Below are 17,729 nucleotides of genomic sequence, written 5' to 3'. Positions count from 1 at the left end.
TGTGTGACACTTCCCGGACCTCCGAGCCGGCGAAATCCCCAAAACGCCCATCGGCACTTGGTGCGGGGAGCCCCAGTCGGATTCCACGATTCGGAGACGCCTCCCACCAACCCCTCGACCCCTCCACTCCGTAAACGCCATCCGAACTTGCATTTCAAGAAGAGCTTCGAGCGTGGGAAGATCTTACGATATCTCGCCAAAAAGCCTGGGTCTCAATTGGGAGCATTCACTCACGCACACACACACTCACACACTCACACATCAACATGTCTTCGTCATCAACCTTCTCCCGTAAGGCTTTCCCTTCCTCTCAGCCGGCAGCGCCCCCTCCCTTCATGAGCTCGCTTGCTAATCAGCCACAGGCCTCGTGCGGTTCGTCCCCCGTGATGCTCCTAGCAAGGTGCTGATCGGAGAACCGGAATCAGAGTCAGTCGACGTCGGCCTGGCTGTCCGGGACGGCAAGGAGGTCAAGGTCGCTGTGTGGTCCGGCTCTAGCGTGCTCAACCCCGGCAGCAAGACCGATCAGGTGGCCGTCATCGACCGCGTCCTTTCGCCCGTCTCGGCTGAGGAGGTCGGCACCATCCGCTGCATCGGACTGAACGTGAGTGACCTCTTTATCTCTCGTTACATGAAGGGGTAGGCAATGCTGACTCGGAGTGTAGTACGTCCAGCATGCAAAGGAAGTCGGCGTGGCCCTGCCGGATGTTCCCACCGTGTTCTTGTAAGTCGATGCGCGGCAATCTCGCGAGAAAGTGTCCGGTTGCTGATATCAGTCATAGGAAGCCAAACACGGCGCTGGGTAACCCCTGGCCGGAGCCGACTGTGCTGCCGCACCTCACCCAGGCCGACGACTGCGGCGACTACGAGTCTGAGCTGGCTGTTGTGCTCGGTAAGGCTTGCAAGAACGTGTCCGAGGCGGATGCCATGGACTACGTCCTGGGCTACACCGCCTGCAACGACGTTTCCAGCAGGACGTACCAGATGAACCAGTCGCAATGGTGCTTCGCGAAGGGCTTTGATGGTTCCTGCCCCTTGGGTAAGACGAATCTCTCAAGACTTCCCCAGGTGTGAGGGCAGAGATGTTGACAATATTCAATGCAGGACCTACCCTGGTCTCAAAGTCCCTCATCCCGGACCCTACCAAGCTTCAAATGCGCGGTTTGAGGAATGGCGAGGTTCTCCAGGAGAGCGGCATCGAGTAAGTCCAGCCCTCATTTCATCTCAAGATTCTCTCACTAACATGGGATGTTACCCAGTGATCTCATCTTCAGCATCCCCAAAATCATCAGCTTCCTCTCCCAGAGCACGACGCTACCCGCAGGCACCGTCATCATCACCGGAACACCTGCTGGCGTCGGTCTTGGCCGCAAGCCCAAGGTCACGCTGAAGCACGGCGATGAGTTCAAGGTTGAGATTCTGCCCCACATTGGCACTCTCGTCAACGTCTTTGAGAATGAGAAGTAAGGTGGTCGGCTTGGCTGTGGCGTGTGCGTGAGATCCATGTAACTCTAGACTATGCGAGACTAGGTTGGTTAGACTACCTGAGGAGAGTGGTGTAATGAGACGAAGTAAGACTAGAGCTCCGCTATTGGATGAAATCTGAGGTGTCAGTGGTGTGAGCTCAGTCTGAGGTATTAGCTGCTCAGCTCAATGCATACCAGCCGGATGTGAGCAAGACAAGAGATTGCTTGCAATGTCAAAGATGACGTCTCGTATGATCACGAATGAATTTCGGGTGAATTATCCCATGAAGCCAACGTGCAGCCATAATTATTTCAGTCCCAGTGTTCACAATTCAATCAGCGTACATATCATGTTTGGGTTGATTTGATCATTTGTATTTGATGTACGAAGGAACCAGTATGCAACTTTTTACTGATCAATCAATGGGGGAACGACCTCAAGAAGGTGCTCAACAATAGCATCAGGGCCCCTCTCAACCTGCAGTCCATGCGGAATAGCGTGCGTCTTGATGTCCGGCTTGATTGACCTCGCGGTAGACAGAATCTGGTTTGCCTCCTCCGCAGTCCACATTGAAGCACAGAACTTCCCTATCGTCAAATAAAATTTCACTCAAGAGAGGGGATATCAACTCACCAGCACATCAGGCATGTGCTCCTTGACCTTGCCCTCAACCTCATCTATTCCTGCGAAAACCGTCAGCTACCAACGCAAACCGTCTTGTCTGAGGAAATCGCTTACTCTCGCAGTTTGCAACATGCTCAATCGTGTACCGGTCCTTGAGAGCCTCAATCATGCGGCCGACGAGGCGCTTCGCGCGCTCGGGGGCCGTGTTGACGGTCACCAGCTTGTAAGGACCCTTGGGCGCCATTGTGCGGGGTTGATACAGAGGTGGAGGTGGTGGTGGGAAGACAGGTATGAACTTTTGAGACGACACAACAAGAATAGCTTCTCGGTCGGATGCAGAGTTGCCAAAAACAGCAGTTGCTAAAAAAGAGAGTTGTCGAGAGTCCTGAAACTTGTTGTTCCTCTTAGTGACAGTCAGGGAGCTTCTGAGTTTGGGTTTTTGTCGTGGGATGACATGCCGAGCGCCGAAGCCGCTGACAACAGCGGCCAATATAATCGGCAGATGACTGCGCCGAGGTCGCTCACGCGCAGATTTCGCACATACGAAAAACCGCCGAAACACACTCATCACACAGCAACAGCTGGGCCACTAACAACAAGCCCCAGACACTCTCCACGCAGCAGAAACCCGTTGCCGGCTTTGCCGATTTCGCCTCCGTTACGAGACCCCCGTATATCCACATCGCCATCCTTCCATTCGGCTTGATTCCAGTGGAACTTCGTAACCAGCCGTGAACAGTGGCCCGCCAGGCGGGCTGGGAGACGCTGCGGCGACAGCGACTCACGGAAAACCCGAGACTCCGGATTTCCCGCCAGCGCGTCCAGCGCCGTCCACCACCAATTTCAATTTCCCACTACTGCGTCCACCCAGAAATAATGCCCCCGCGGGACGCTCCCGCGCCTCCGGCTCGCAGTGTGGGGGATCTCCGGGGAAGCCTACAGCATGGGGGGCGGCAATTTAGGCAGAGAAGGGGGACTTGCCGGAGGAGCATTCCCAACAAAGATTTGAAGAAGAACATGGGTTGAACACTTGGATCGAGCTGTTCTTTCGATCCGACCGTGTTCTTGGTGGTGCATTTTTGAGTGGTAAGGGAGTCCTGCCATCGCGACCGAACCCAAACTCTCTTTTCTACGTCTACTCGTCTCAAGTTCTTATTGAAGCTGCCGAGCCTGAACCACAACACCATGTTTCGGTGGCTTAACTCGTTTATTTTCCCCAGAGCGTCAGCATTGTCGGCTGAGAAATCTGACAACATGGCGGTGAGTTGTGCATGTTTTTGACTGACTCTACGCGGTTACGGCATGTTCATTGTAACTAACAAAATAATTCAGGTCACTGCTCATACCAGATCACCAGTACAACTGGAAATCATAGTCGTCGGCGCTGGTCTGAGCGGCCTCGCAACAGCAGTAGCGGCAGCTCTCTCAGGGCACAAAGTCACAGTCTTTGAATCCGCAAAGGAGCTCCTCGAGGTGAGATCTCATCATCTCATCATGAGATTTCTTCACGAGATATTGACAGAAACCGCCCAGGTCGGAGCAGGCCTGCAGGTGACGCCAAACTCCACCCGCATCCTGCAGAAATGGGGCCTCCCAGATCGCCTCTGGAAATCCGCCTCGGAGCCCAACACGCTCGTCGTCCACCGCTACTCGGGCAGCGTCCTCGCCAAGGAGGAGAACTTCAACAAGAACATCCGCGCAAAGTACCAGGCCCCCTTCATCGACCTGCACCGCGTCGACCTGCAGCTGTCCCTGTACGAGCGCGCCAAGGAGGTTGGCGTGCGCTTCGCGCTCGGCGAGAAGGTCGACAGCATCGACTTTGACCTGCCCGAGCTAACCACGCAGTCCGGCGTCAAGGCACGGGCGGATCTCATCGTCGCCGCCGATGGGCTGTGGTCGCGGTCGCGCGCGTGTTTTCTGAAGGCGGACGACCCGCCGCTGGCGACAGGCGATCTAGCGTACCGCGTGGTGTTGAACGTTGATCAGATCACCGACCCGGAGCTGAAGGCGTGGATCGAGAATCCGCAGGTGCATTTCTGGGTCGGACCCGGGACGCATTGTGTGGGATACTCGATGCGGGCGGAGAAGATGTACAATCTTGTGGTGCTGGCGCCGGATGACTTGCCCACGGGGGTGAGCAGGCAGGCTGGTGATGTCGATGAGTTGCGGCAGCGGTTTGAGGGGTGGGACCCGATTTTGAGGAAGTTCCTTGACGCTGTTGACAGTGTTGAGAAGTGGAAGTTGATGCACAGTAAGTTGTTGATGAAATGCACAATGCGAGAATCCATGCTGATGTTTCTTCAGGAGAAGAGATGCCCTCATGGGTGAGCGACAAGTCCAACTTTGTGTTCGTGTAAGTGCTTTCATCACTCACAACCCAGCGCTGAGTGTTCGCTAATTACTGGAATCCAGCGGAGATGCATGCCACCCCATGCTCCCATATCTCGCCCAGGGCGCCAACTCAGCGGTGGAAGACGGCGCTGTTCTCGGTCTCTTGCTGGGCCATATCACGACCAAGTCTCAATTGCCGACTGCGCTGAGACTGTATGAGAAGCTTCGCAAAGCCCGCGGCGAGGCGATTGTGAGAGAGACGTTCAAGCAGGTGAGTGCAGCGAATTCATCTGGCACGCGGGTCAATGGCTAACCTTCCGCCACAGCGCCATGACTTCCACATGCCCGACGGCCCAGAGCAAGAAGCCAGAGACCAGATCTTCCTGTCCCAGCTCGGCAAAGAGCTTAAGGGGCCCTTCCCAAGCAGATGGACGTGTCCCGAGGTCCAGCCATGGCTGTACGGATACGATGCGTACAAGGAGGTCGAGGATGTGATGAAGAGCGACCCGTTCAGCAGGGCGAATCTTTAGGGGATGCTTTTGTCTTCTTCAGGTAGTGTTTCCAGTGGGCTGCAGGGAGCAGCGACTCATTTTGTGTTAGCGACGGGATTTTTCATGTACGGGGTAATACCAGCTCTGGAAGGGTGCCATGAGATCGGCAAGGCATATTTTGTACACTTCAAATCATTAGCGATATATCAGACAACATCATTTTGCTTGCACCCGGCGATCGCCAGCGGTTTAGGAGGGGACCGAGAGCTGAGCCGTCATCCCGGCCGCTGAACCGCCGAAAACACGGAGCTCCCGATGTCTCTCCACCACGATGGGATGAGCCGGCACACTGATCCGCGGAGGACACAACACTTTCCTGGGCTGAAAACAATCAATTGCGAAATGCGTCTCTGCCGAAAAGAGGAAATGGCAGTATTACGCCCACCTGCAAATCTGCAGTCAGCAATCCCAAAGACCGCCCGGGGGGCTGTTGCTCCCTCCAACCAGCGTCATGTCTTGGGAAAGTGGCTGCCATGGGCTGAGAAACCAACGCTAAACTCCTTTGAGGAAATAGATGTGTCCCTGTACAACGCTCGCCCTGCGCGATATGATACTGGCAGAGGATTTAGGCACGATGTGGCACAGCACGTGTGAAAAGCGATCTTGTCAGATTCTTGGCCTTCGAAACTTGTCCAATGGCTGCGCCTGACGAGCCATACCTGACACGGAGTAAACGCGGTCCGCCTACCTGGTAAGATGTCCTAAGGCTGTCTCCCCCCAAAACGGCGACGTTTGGCTGCTGTTGCTGCCAGCTTGCGGTAGCGTTGAGCGTTTGCTGCGTGCCTCCCGTCGAATAACCCAATTGGGAATACGACACGGCGGCGGTGCGATTTTGATTGAGTGCCCGGCTTGTTGGGCGGCGCGTCACACAAGCAGGGTCCCTTACTTTTGAGCTCTGCTTATTATTTCAAAAGGATGTTGATGCCGCTGCGTTCGTGAGCTTGCTGTCTTGGAATTTCCTCGAAAGCTTACATTGAAACACTTCATAAAGATTGGCCAATTCCCTGGGCCGCTTCATCAACATCAGGCCTCTTCAACTTGACGAATTTTACAACAGCCTTTGGAAATCGCTCTCTGACAGCTTGATTCAACCACATTGGAAATAATCTGCTGTAGCTTACTTCGGCACTAACTACTGTATATTCAAGAACCTCCTGCAATATTCACGTCCATCGACACCTGCTGAACGACCCCCCAACCGCCGCAATGGCGGCCCCAAGATCCGCCCTGCTGCGCCAGATTGGCATCTTGACAATCAAGAACTATATCATCCTCATATCTCGACATACCGGATCAACAATCTACACAGCTCTGATCCTTCCCATCATCCTCACAATCTACCTGGGCATCGGTCGAAACCTCAACGGGCCCCAAAACGACTACGGCATCGCCGACCCACGCGCTGTCCGATCCCTACAAGACGGTCTCTCCGCCGCCGACGGCTCCCGCAACACCGTTGTGTTCGTCAACAACGGAAACACGGGCGGCGACATCGAGCGCGTGATTTCCTCCCTCTCGGACGAGGTCGCTGCGGCCGGCAAGAACGCCACCACCATCGCCAACGTCGACGACTTGAATCTCATCTGCCAAACGGCCACGAGGGGAACGACGCCGTGCTACGGCGCAGTCGTCTTTCACTCTTCTCCAAGCGAGGAGGGCGATGGCGGTTTCTGGAACTACACGCTTCGAGGCGACCCCGCCCTGGGACAAAAGTTCCAGGTGAGCAAGAGCGAGAATGATGCCCAGGTCTACACACTCCCTCTCCAGCGCGCCGTGGACGCTGCCATTGTGCGGTTAAACTCCACTGCAGGAAGCTCAGATCCTCTCGTCAACTTGCAAGAATGGGGCTTCACCGACGAGACCGAAGACGAGCGCGAAGCCTCCGTTAGACGGAGGTACCAGCAGACCTTCATCGACTACCTCGCCGTCTCTTTCGTCCTCGCCCTCATCGGCGTCAGCTACCACCTACCAGGCCACGTCGCCACGGAGCGCGAGAAGGGCCTCTCCCAGCTCATCGACGCCATGATGTCGACCCGGTACGAGTGGGAGCCGCAGGTCGCCCGGATGGTCGCCAACTTCTACTCCTTTGCCACGATCTACTTCCCCGGGTGGCTGGTCGCTTCCATCATCGCGCAGACCATGATATGGAAGGAGACCAACATCGGCATCATCATCATCTTCTTCATCCTCGCTGGCCTTGCCTTGACGTCGCAAGCGATCCTTGGCGCCACGTTCTTCAAGAAAGCACAGCTCTCCGGTGTGGTCAACTCGCTCGTCTACGTCCTGCTCGGCGTCCTGGCCCAGGCGATCCCTGATCCGCCCACGGCCGCCGTCTCTGTTCTCAGTCTGCTCTTCACCCCTTGCGCCTTCGTGTTCTTCATCAAGTCGATCGCTCGTTTTGAGGCCGAGGGCCGGCCCATGAACCTCATCAAGGGACCCCCCACCGGCGCTTCAAGTCTTCCCGGCATCGTCCTCTGGATCTTTCTCATCATCCAGTTCCTCGCCTACCCCCTGATGGCAGCCTTTGTCGAGCGCCAGATCCACGGCGTCGGGTCCGAGAGTCGCAGGATCTACAGAGGCGTCGGTCCTCAACCGCAGGAAGCAGTCTGCATCAACGGGCTGACGAAAGTCTACAAGCCAAGCCTTTTCCGCCACATCTTCTCCTTCGTTTCGAAGCCCCGCGAGCCGACTGTGGCAGTCAACAATCTCAACCTCACCGCAAAAAGGGGCCAGATTCTCGCGCTGCTGGGTGCCAACGGCAGCGGCAAGAGCACGACCCTCGACGCAATCGCTGGAATCAGCCGCTTCAACCAAGGCAGCGTGTCCATAGACGCATCCGGCGGCATTGGGATTGCACCCCAGAAGAACGTGCTCTGGGACGAGCTAACCGTCACCGAACACATTCGCATCTTCAACCAGCTCAAGTCCACGGGATACACAAACGGCGGCGATGACACGACACAGCTGATTGATGCCATCGGCCTCAGTTCCAAGAAGAGTGCCCAGTCCAAGACCTTATCCGGCGGCCAGAAGCGCAAGCTGCAGCTCGGTATGATGTTGACCGGTGGCAGCGCCGTGTGCTGCGTCGACGAAGTGTCCTCCGGCATTGACGCCCTCTCGCGGAGGAAGATCTGGGATATCCTATTGGCTGAAAGGGGACGGCGGACCATCATCATGACGACGCACTTCCTCGATGAAGCTGATCTCCTCGCGGACAACATCGCCATTCTTTCCAAGGGCAAGCTTAGAGCAGAGGGCTCGTCGGTTGCGCTCAAGAATTCGCTTGGTGCCGGCTACCGCATCCACCTCCTGAACGCCAAGAACGTCAGAGTGGCCCCTGAAGTCCAGGGCGTCGAGTTGAAAGTCTCATCGAACACCATCGTCTACACTGCACCTTCATCCAACCTCGCAGCAGAAGTCATCCGCGCCCTCGAAGCGGCGCGTCTTCCGTATAAAATCAACAGTCCCAACATCGAAGATGTATTCCTCAACGTCGCTGAAGAGGTCCAGGGAGAAGATCTGCAGTCTGGGCCTGCGCCCGGGGCCAGGTTCTCCGACGACTCCGGGCAGATCACCGAGAAGGGAATGGCAGACGGCGGCCGCAACTCGCTCGGTCTCCAGTCGGGTCGTCAGACGGACTTCTTGAAGCAGATGACGGTGTTGGTGTACAAGCGCGTCACGCTGTTCAAGACCAACTGGGTCCCTTTTGTGGCCGCTTTCCTCATCCCCGTCATTGCCGCGGCCATCATGCAAATCCTCATCAATGACAAGCCTGCGTCGAGCTGTACTCCCACGGACGGGAACGGGAGAGCCACAAGCGGGATGTACGACAGTGTCATTGAGAACATGCGTGTCGCTGCCGGACCGACTGCAGCCGTGGACGGAAATGCATTCACATCCCTCGTCGATGTCTTCGCCCCGGGATCGGGCAACTTCACGCTGAACAGCATCTCTTCCGGGGCAAACTTGCGTGACTACGTGGACGATGAGAGGAAGAACCTCATGCCCGGAGGCTTCTGGGCTTCCAACGATAACGGACCCCCGACTGTAGCGTGGCGAGCAGACACGGAAGACTATAAGGCCATTGCTGCCGCCGTCGTCTCTCAGAACCTTCTCACCGTTGCCTTGACGAACACCAACATTGTCACACGGTACATCTCCTTCGACAGCGCCTTCGGTGCCGCGAACATCGACACAATCCAACTGGCCATCTTCTTCAGCATCGTCCTCTCCATCGTCCCAGCTTTCTTCGGGCTCTACACCAATGTCGAGCGGCGTTCCAACGTCCGCGGTCTGCAATACTCCAGCGGAGTTCGATCACTACCCCTTTGGACGGCGCATGTTATCTTTGACTACGGCATTTTCGTCGTTGCCCTCATCATCGCGGCCGCCATTTTCGTGGTGACATCGGATGTGTGGTACGCCCCTGGCTACCTCTTCCCGGTGTTCGTCCTCTACGGGCTCACCTCGATTCTGCTCTCTTACGTGTTTTCCCTCTTTATGAAGAGCCAGGTCGCGACCTTTGCTGCTATCATGGCGTACAACAGCGTGGGTTTCGCGATCTATCTCATCGCGTTCCTCTACATCTTGACCTTTTCCCCGGCTACGGCCAGCGACCGCAACATTTTGATCGGGCACTACACCGTTGCAGCCTTTTTCCCCGTCGCCAATGTCTGCCGCGCCATGATCATCGGCCTGAACACTTTCAACTTGGCCTGCGACAGCACCGAGTTCTACAGCTATCCGGGCACCCTCAACGCCTACGGAGGCCCAATCCTATATTTGTCTCTCCAGGCCATTCTTTTTTTCTGCATCTTGCTGTGGCACGACAGCGGAAACAAACTTCCCGCTTTCCTCAAGCGCAAGAAGACACCACGAACCGAGAACGAGCAGTCCCACAGCGACCAAGAAGTCGCCAACGAAGTCACACGCGTCGAAACAACCGGCTCAGACGACGGCCTCCAAGTAAAGCACCTAACCAAGAAATTCGGCAAATTCACCGCCGTCGACAACGTCACCTTCGGCGTCCGCCACAGCGAGGTCTTTGCTTTGCTCGGCCCCAACGGCGCCGGCAAATCAACCACCATCTCCCTCATCCGCGGCGACATCCAGCCCAGCAAGAACGGCGGTGACGTCCTCGTCGAGCACGTATCCATCACCGACCACCGCGCCCTCGCCCGCTCCAACCTCGGCGTGTGCCCGCAGTTTGACGCCATAGACTCCATGACCGTCCTCGAGCATCTGCGGCACTACGCGCGTCTCAGAGGCATCGCGGACGTCGAGTACCAAGTCCAAGCCGTCGTCCGCGCCGTCGGCCTGGACGCCCACGTAAACACCATGGCGCAGCACCTCTCAGGCGGCAACAAGCGCAAGCTCTCGCTTGGTATCGCCCTCACGGGTAACCCGTCCGTGATCCTCCTCGACGAGCCCTCCTCCGGCCTCGATGCGGCTGCGAAGCGCATCATGTGGCGCACCCTCAGCACTATCGTACCGGGCCGCGCGATCCTGCTCACTACGCACAGCATGGAAGAAGCGGACGCGCTAGCCAATCACGCCGGCATCGTCGCGCAGCGGATGCTCGCCATCGGGGAGGTCGAGACGCTGCAGGCGCGCTTCGGCGACTCTTTATACGTACATCTTGTCAGTCGCACCGCGCCGCACTCGACGCCGGAGGAGATGGACCGCATGCGTGAGTGGGTGACGATGATGTTCCCTAATGCGAGCATCGAGGCGGCGACGTACCACGGGCAGATGCGCTTCTCCATCTTCGCGGCTGACGTGCTTGCGCGTGCGCAGCAGGTCCAGGAGACGAGAAAGCGGGGACAAGGCGAGACCGGAGGACAGGCGGGCAGTTTGAGTGCCATCGGTCAGCTGATTTTGATGCTTGAGGAGAATAAGGATGCGTTGGGTGTTGAGCACCACAGCGTCAGTCCCACGACGCTCAACGATGTCTTTCTGGCCATCGTGGGACAGCACAATGTCCAAGAGGAAGGGTACGGAGCCTCGGCGGCGGGTGTGGAGAAGAAGAAGATTCCTTGGCGGAAGATTCTGCTTGGTTTCTAATATGTCTGGTTTCCTTTTGTGGTGTGACGATTACGAGTGTAAAAGTGTGTGTCTTAGGATGGGTTACTCCGGAATAGCGTGTCATTTGGCTAGATTCCCCTTCTGTATCGTATTGTTCATTTCTCGGACACGACCTGTTGAATGAAGGACGGTCGCAAGATCTTGATTAATCGCATCTACATCGTCCTTTCTACTGCTTTTCAGCACTCCCGGTGATCAATGTCCACGGAGGGCCACGGCGGTCCGTGGCGGCCCACGGCGATTCAATCGGGACGATACTGCTGGGATTCGGACGCTAAACCTTGAAACGCGAGTGTTGCTGCCTTGGAGTCAGCTTATCAATCACCGCATCTCCGGCTGTTCGGCCGAATCGCCAGGCTCGACGATCCCGCGCGCGACACGTCCCGCCGCTAAGCCCGAGCCGTATGGGGCCGCGTTTTCATCCGCTGCAGGTTCCCGGCCAGTGCCATGTGGCTTCTCTCACATCCGAAACCGAAGGAATTTCGTCAAGCCAACTCCCTTGACATTGATGCTGTATGATCTCACTGATTGCTCAGCGCTCGTTCATGTTCGGAGCCCGATCACGGATAAGCTGCCTAGACGCATGGTCCCACATTCGGAGTCATCAGGTTTAACCCGCGCCGTTATGACCCGGTGCCAAGCCGCGATATGGTCTTGCGTCTTGAATGTATTGTGGCCCTAACAAGAGATCGACGTTTTGGATATTCATCTGATTTCAATGCTACACGGGGCTTACATGGTGAAAGGCTCAGGGTCATGGCCGCATGGTAAAGTCGTACTGATGGCCATGTTACCAGTGTTGCGGAGGGATGAAGCCCCGGCTTGGTACCTTCGAGCATTCAACCTCGATCTGACGACCATAAGCATGATGAGTTTCTAGATGTCAAGAGAAAGACTCATTACTCACCAAAGGCTGAACGGTACTACTCTCACCCACTTCGACACGTATAAAAGCAGTCGCCAGGTTTGGTTTTACTGAGACTATCTTCTCAACACCACTCAACTCACCCTTCATCCACCAAGCCCTACACTCAATACCAAATCCAGCCTCTTCATCTATCACTCACCATCAAACATGTCTGCCCCCATCAACACCCCCGAGCCCTGGTCCCTCGCCGGCAAGACCGCCGTCGTCACCGGCGCCTCCCGCGGCATCGGCAAGGCCATCGCCATCCACCTCGCCCGCAAGGGCCTCGCCAACATCGCCATAACCTACGCCGCCAACCAATCCGCCGCCGATGATACTATCGAAAAGTGCCGCGCCCTCGGCGTTAAGAATGCTGTCGTTATCAAGGCTAATGCGCTCAACCCTGATGCCTGGCCCGACGTGATCAAGCAGGCCCTCGGGGCCCTGAAAGTTGACACCATCGACATCCTCGTCAACAACGCCGTCCTCGCCAGCATCGACCACTACAAAGCCACCCCGGAGCTCAACGCCGACAACTTCTCCGCCGTCATGGTCGCGAACGTGTACGCCCCCGTGGCGACCACGATCGCCTACATGGAGCACGCGGCGCCCAAGGCCGGCGGGCGCGTGATCAACATCTCGAGTGTGGCCGGTCGCCTCCCTAACGGAAATCCTATGATCACATACGGCGCGAGCAAGGCTGCGCTGGACAGTTTCACGCGCTCCTTCGCCGACCAGTTTTCGTCTGAGAAGGGCATCACGTTTAACAGCGTCATCGTTGGGCCGACTCTTACGGATGCGTTTGAGGAGGTCACAAAGTCTATGCCGAAGGAGCTCAAGGATAAGTACATCGCAGAGACGTCTGCTGCTCCAAGGTTCGGAGAGCCGGAGGATATTGCTTACATTGTCGGGTTCCTTGCCAGTGAGGAAGGTAGATGGGTGAACGGGGCTGCTGTCAGCGCCAATGGCGGATTCAGGAGCATGCTTGCGGCCCTTGGTTAAGGTCGGCAGGGCTCAATATGGTAGCAGGTCATTCAGTCGTACCCGCGACTGATCTTGTATCATTGTGTATCTTAGATTTGTGATGCTTTTGCTCTACTCACGCTCGTCTTGAATCAGCTTCTCTTCTCAGTCAGATTGCAACACATGCCGTGAGTGCTTTGCCAAGTTTCACTCGATATTTAGATATGCCCGCGTTCCTGGTCCATTTCTGCATGCGTCTTATTGGCCATATGGATTAACTGAATTGAGCCAGAGGCCGGAAAGGTCCCAGGTCAAAATCCAGAAGAACAACTTTTGACCAATAGAACCCCTGTTAACAGAGATGCATGTGAATGCAGTATGGCTGCAGTGAATGTTTGTCAATATGCATCGAATTCTTCATTCCAGAATCCACAATGCCAATCAGGAGAAGGTTTCGATTGGTTCGCCTTGGGACCTGGCTCTGTTGGTGTTGAATGAACTCATCCAATCCTAATGATATTATGGGGAGTGGAGTTTGAACATTAAAGAGTCGGTACAGCAGTTTAAGAAAGTGAACCGTGAGTTCTCACGTTGAAGCATAGATGTTGATATGGCTGTAAGCCAGGCGTTCACAGTCAGACTACATCCCGTTCACTTTTTGAAGTTTGCGACGTCTGTTCGGCGACTAGCAAAGCAGTCACTTCGTCGATGCTCGACTCATTACGACTTCTTTCTCGATTTGCCGGTGAGCAACGTCACATAGTGGGCCAGCGCAAACAGAAGTCATGCAAGTTGCCGCCTACCTCCCATTCTAGTCCGGTCTATGTTAGGGGTTCGCCTTCCCCTCAACAGATTGAAAATTTCTGAAATCTTCCCCTTTACATATCGAAGTCATCTCAGTGACTGTCTCTGGTTGCGTGTACTTTCCAATACGCCGTGGTATGATCTTCCATGTTCTCGCAAAACTGATGCCAATTTCACTAACACCGACACATCTGTAGACGATTCTTCGACAAGACCATCAGACAGCAAACGCTCTACGTGCCAACCGCTTTCCTCGTTCAGACTCAGCAGCGCGACAATGGATTACAGCGAGTTATCCTCATCCTACAAGCAGTACAAGCTCAAGACCAATCAAGCCCTCGACTGGCTCATCCGCGAAGCCAAAGCTCTGCGTGTCACGGCAAACGCTCCTCGTCAATTCAAGGTATGGGAGCTGGTTGATCTAGCCACGGCGTGTGCAAACGCCGGGCGAGTGATGCCAAAGGAGATCAGGAGGGCGCTGGAAGAGTCACTTTGTCTGCGCCGGCGATGTGCGGAGTGGTTTCTTGAACATGGTTCGGAGGCGGCGAACACAGCCCATAAGTACTTCAACGACAGCCTCCAGCAGATTCTTGACACGCTTGCTCCGTCCAAGGCGGAGACTGGAGACGCGGCTCGACCCGCGGCTTCCCGGACCACGAGCAAGCCCTCATCTGTCGTCCGACCAGCCCAGGAGACATCCCACACCAACTACTTCGCCGTCCTGGGTGACGATGGCAACGTCCGCGACTCTTCCTCTGACGAAGACGGCTCCGCTGGCTTCCCAACAGGGAATGCTATTGTCAGGCCCGCTAGAGCCGCAAACCGCAAGACAAGACGGCAGCAACGTCGTACCCAAGACGAACAGGGTGGCTGGGCAGCTTTCGATGATGACCACTTGATGGAGCTCTCTTGTCTTCTCAATGACTGCCGCGACATTCGCCTTTACCTGCAGCGGCTGTGGGTAGAATATGCAAGCGGCAAAGTCGACCTCATCACTGCATCGCTTATGACTCAAGCAGGGTTCGAACACCTCGTCGACCTTGAGACTGTCTTCACCCAGAAGCACCCAAAGCTTGACAACCTGGACTCCATGACGGACGCTCTTTACTCTTACTATGCTCTCGGGGACGGCGCCTTACGGGCCGAAACTGCGACAGAAGACGAAAAGCTCCAGGCGGAAGAGACTTCCCCGAGACTCAACAAAGACCAGTGGCTGTTTAGTCATGGCATGAAGAAGTGGCTACTTTGTGACGTATCATTCGCGCTGAAGTTTCTGAACAGCGACAAGATGAGATCAAAGTGCGAAAACCAATCCATGTGCTTCACCGACAGTGCAACCTTTGGCTTGGACCCTCTCGAGTTCATTGCGCTCATGGCCCTTCGCGATGAGTCTCTGGCAGCAACGGATGGATGGTCCTATCTCGACCTTCTCACAAAGCGCATGGCTGAGGAGGAGTTAGAGCCGCCACTTCTTCCCGTCCGTCTCAGCACGGCCGCCATGTGCAGAATCTATCTTGACATTCTCTACATATCGGGCCTAACTTCGCGTCTCTACACGGACTTGCTGAGATACCTGGACCACAGGCCGTTGAAACGTTTGAGAGAGCGTGCGAATGAGGGAATGAAGGATAACAACGAAGTCGCACGCAATATGTGTCTTCGCTTCACTCTGCTGAATGGATCGACAGGGCAACCGACCATCCTTAACCCTATTATTCTGGGCAGTGTTCTCTGCAGCCTAGCTCTTCCTGCGCACTTGGGGCAGATCTATCGGGTCAACGAGTCCGGAGTTTTGATGGCCGTCGCTCATCAGTACAACGCCCTCCGCATCATGAGACCGATCACTGTCCCTCGGTGGCAAGACCTCGAAGTCTTGATCGAATTGCAGAAGCAAAGCATCTTTGCTCCGGAGCCGCCTCAGACTTTCGATCAATGCGTCATCCGATTTTGGCGATCCCAGGGCCTCAGGCTGGCCGAGATCAAGCAAAAGACCACCACAGCCGCCCGCCTTCGTCTTGCCGCGCAGAGAGTCATCCCCCTGTCTCGTCATCAGAGAGAAATCGAGAAGACCGAGGTCAGTCGTGCGGAGGTTCTGAGAACACTCAACTTCCAGATCAAGTGTGAATCGCAGCGGAACACTGCTGGATTCCGCAGAGAGCTGCGCAGCGCTGCGCTGCTCGAGCATCTCTTCTGTCAAGTGGACGTCACACCCCATTGGAAATTGTCGCTTAGTGACAAGGTGGTGAGAGATGCTGTTGATGCTGATTTGAGAAGCCTCTGGGCGGGTCAACGCCCCGGCAAGCGCCCACCCAGCGCCGTGGACCTTCCGGCAGTCGTCTGGCTTGGACAATTACAAAAGATGTTTCAGCGAGAGACGGCTGATTTGTGGTTCGACTACAAGCAATTGGAGATGGACGTAACTGCTTTACTGGGCGAAGATGGCGCATCGTCGGAGCACGTTGCAGAATTCTTTGAGAAACCTAATGGAGGACTGTCTCAATGGATGAACCGCATGTCCGACAAGTCGAGGCTCACTGTAGTCTCCGATCATTGGAAAGCTTGGTGCAAGTAAGTCGATCTCATCTAATCAACTTTTCGTTCTCTACTAACCTGGAGTCATCAGGCAACTGGGCATTGTGCTCCCTCCTAATGTTCAGTGATGCGGGGGTGGGATTTAGTTCTCATACATTTTAGCATCCACGACCGGGCCTGAAATGCTTCTGTTGTTGTTTTGTTTTGTTTTTGGTCTGTTTAGTATTGAATCGTTCACTTTAGACATGCATTTTGGTTGAAAGTCTTACTGTGTATCCTCCTGTGACATTCGATATTGATAGTAAGAAACACTGAAGCGATCGCCCTTCGAGGATGATGTCCATCCCCGCCACAAGCCACACTCTCATCATCTAGATGAATGTACACATCTGTGAGAGGCCTTCTAGTTTTCCATGGCGATGCTAGACTCTGAGGTACGTCTTTTGGGCCGCAAAAGAGGCTAGGACATTGAGGTTACATCATGGACGTCGCCTATTCTCTTGCGAGGCGATATTTTGCCATGTCATTCTTGATCCAGCAAAGTCGTCCTTAAACCAATAAAAGAAAGATATGTTAAACTCCTCTTTAAAGGTCCGAAGCAGGTTACAGACGGCAATACTTTCGACGAAAAAAGTTATCTCATCTTTCTAACACGATGTCACTGCTTTATGTTGCCCTTGTTCTGTTGAAATGCAAAGATCCAAGACACTTGCTCAACGCGGTACCGCAGTTAGTCTAAAAGGCAGCCTATCATCTTACATGCACGTCACAAAGACGACATTGTGTCCATTTCGAAATCATCAAGACCGCCCAAGTGCGGACCCTGCGAATGGTTTCAATCCTACATGCAAAAGCCCCCGCAAAGTCAAGAGACTCAAGCCGATCCATTCCTTAGCCATCTAGAAGCTGCCATAGAAGCGCTAGCGCTGCTGAGTTGTTCTTTTTCCTTGAATAAAAAACATTCTTTGTGTCTCTACCGGAATCATTTCAGACTCACACTCCTATTGGTCATCGACTAATCTATTTGCTCATATCCAGTTATGGCGAAGTCAGCAAAGTCCAAGCAGCGGCGGCTAGCCAACAACCAGCGGAGGGCAGCATGCCCCCAATTGCAGCAGCACAAGTCGAAATTGAAGCTGCAGAAGCCACCGGCTGCTTCTAAGCCAGCCTGTCATCTGCTTCGACTTCCGCGAGAACTTCGTGACGCCATCTTGGATCTTGGAGACCTTTTGCCTAAGCGGCGCATGATCGAAGTCTGGAGAGATAGACACTACGACGAAAACAAAGAAGAGTCCTCTGAGTTCTCTGAGGACTCTGATGGCTCTGGTGACTCTGGTGATTCCGATCATTTTAGTGATTCCGATGACACCGATGACACCGAAATCCGGGCCAAGAGAGCGTATTTGCCATCACTGCCATGGCGAAGGGGGCCCGAGGTAAAGATTGACCGGAAAAGGTCTGTCGTTAGC

General features: G+C 55.0%; 5 protein-coding genes across 5 annotated transcripts; 4 read left to right on the top strand and 1 right to left on the bottom strand.

The window, feature by feature from the left end:
* Positions 1 to 266: 266 nt before the first annotated feature.
* Positions 267 to 1,464, top strand: GCG54_00013851 (Fumarylacetoacetate hydrolase domain-containing protein 2A; the record flags this gene model as incomplete). The annotated part of the gene is made up of 6 exons (XM_045413697.1): positions 267 to 291; positions 363 to 601; positions 663 to 721; positions 780 to 1,036; positions 1,102 to 1,198; positions 1,257 to 1,464. 6 exons carry the CDS (start codon positions 267 to 269, stop codon positions 1,462 to 1,464), a joined length of 885 nt encoding a protein of 294 aa, XP_045269768.1.
* A 408-nt stretch (positions 1,465 to 1,872) lies between these two features.
* On the bottom strand, positions 1,873 to 2,332 carry GCG54_00013850 (uncharacterized protein; the record flags this gene model as incomplete). The annotated part of the gene is made up of 3 exons (XM_045413696.1): positions 1,873 to 2,046; positions 2,098 to 2,147; positions 2,203 to 2,332. The coding sequence occupies 3 exons, from the start codon at positions 2,330 to 2,332 to the stop codon at positions 1,873 to 1,875; spliced, it is 354 nt and encodes a 117-aa protein (XP_045269767.1).
* A 941-nt stretch (positions 2,333 to 3,273) lies between these two features.
* Positions 3,274 to 4,949, top strand: GCG54_00013849 (FAD-dependent monooxygenase OpS4; the record flags this gene model as incomplete). The annotated part of the gene is made up of 6 exons (XM_045413695.1): positions 3,274 to 3,348; positions 3,421 to 3,561; positions 3,622 to 4,339; positions 4,393 to 4,441; positions 4,501 to 4,690; positions 4,746 to 4,949. The coding sequence occupies 6 exons, from the start codon at positions 3,274 to 3,276 to the stop codon at positions 4,947 to 4,949; spliced, it is 1,377 nt and encodes a 458-aa protein (XP_045269766.1).
* Positions 4,950 to 6,176: 1,227 nt separating this feature from the next.
* Positions 6,177 to 11,033, top strand: GCG54_00013848 (ATP-binding cassette sub-family A member 3; the record flags this gene model as incomplete). Its single annotated transcript, XM_045413694.1, has 1 exon — positions 6,177 to 11,033. The coding sequence occupies one exon, from the start codon at positions 6,177 to 6,179 to the stop codon at positions 11,031 to 11,033; it is 4,857 nt and encodes a 1,618-aa protein (XP_045269765.1).
* A 1,096-nt stretch (positions 11,034 to 12,129) lies between these two features.
* On the top strand, positions 12,130 to 16,300 carry GCG54_00013847 (Short chain dehydrogenase asqE; the record flags this gene model as incomplete). The annotated part of the gene is made up of 2 exons (XM_045413693.1): positions 12,130 to 12,958; positions 13,926 to 16,300. The coding sequence occupies 2 exons, from the start codon at positions 12,130 to 12,132 to the stop codon at positions 16,298 to 16,300; spliced, it is 3,204 nt and encodes a 1,067-aa protein (XP_045269764.1).
* Between the last annotated feature and the right edge of the window lie 1,429 nt (positions 16,301 to 17,729).

The sequence above is a fragment of the Colletotrichum gloeosporioides genome (genome assembly GCF_011800055.1).
Source record: "Colletotrichum gloeosporioides strain Lc1 chromosome Unknown consensus_11, whole genome shotgun sequence".
NCBI lineage: Eukaryota > Fungi > Ascomycota > Sordariomycetes > Glomerellales > Glomerellaceae > Colletotrichum > Colletotrichum gloeosporioides.
The sequence above is the reverse complement of the archived record's forward strand: the minus strand, read 5'-3'. Positions and strand labels throughout refer to the sequence as shown.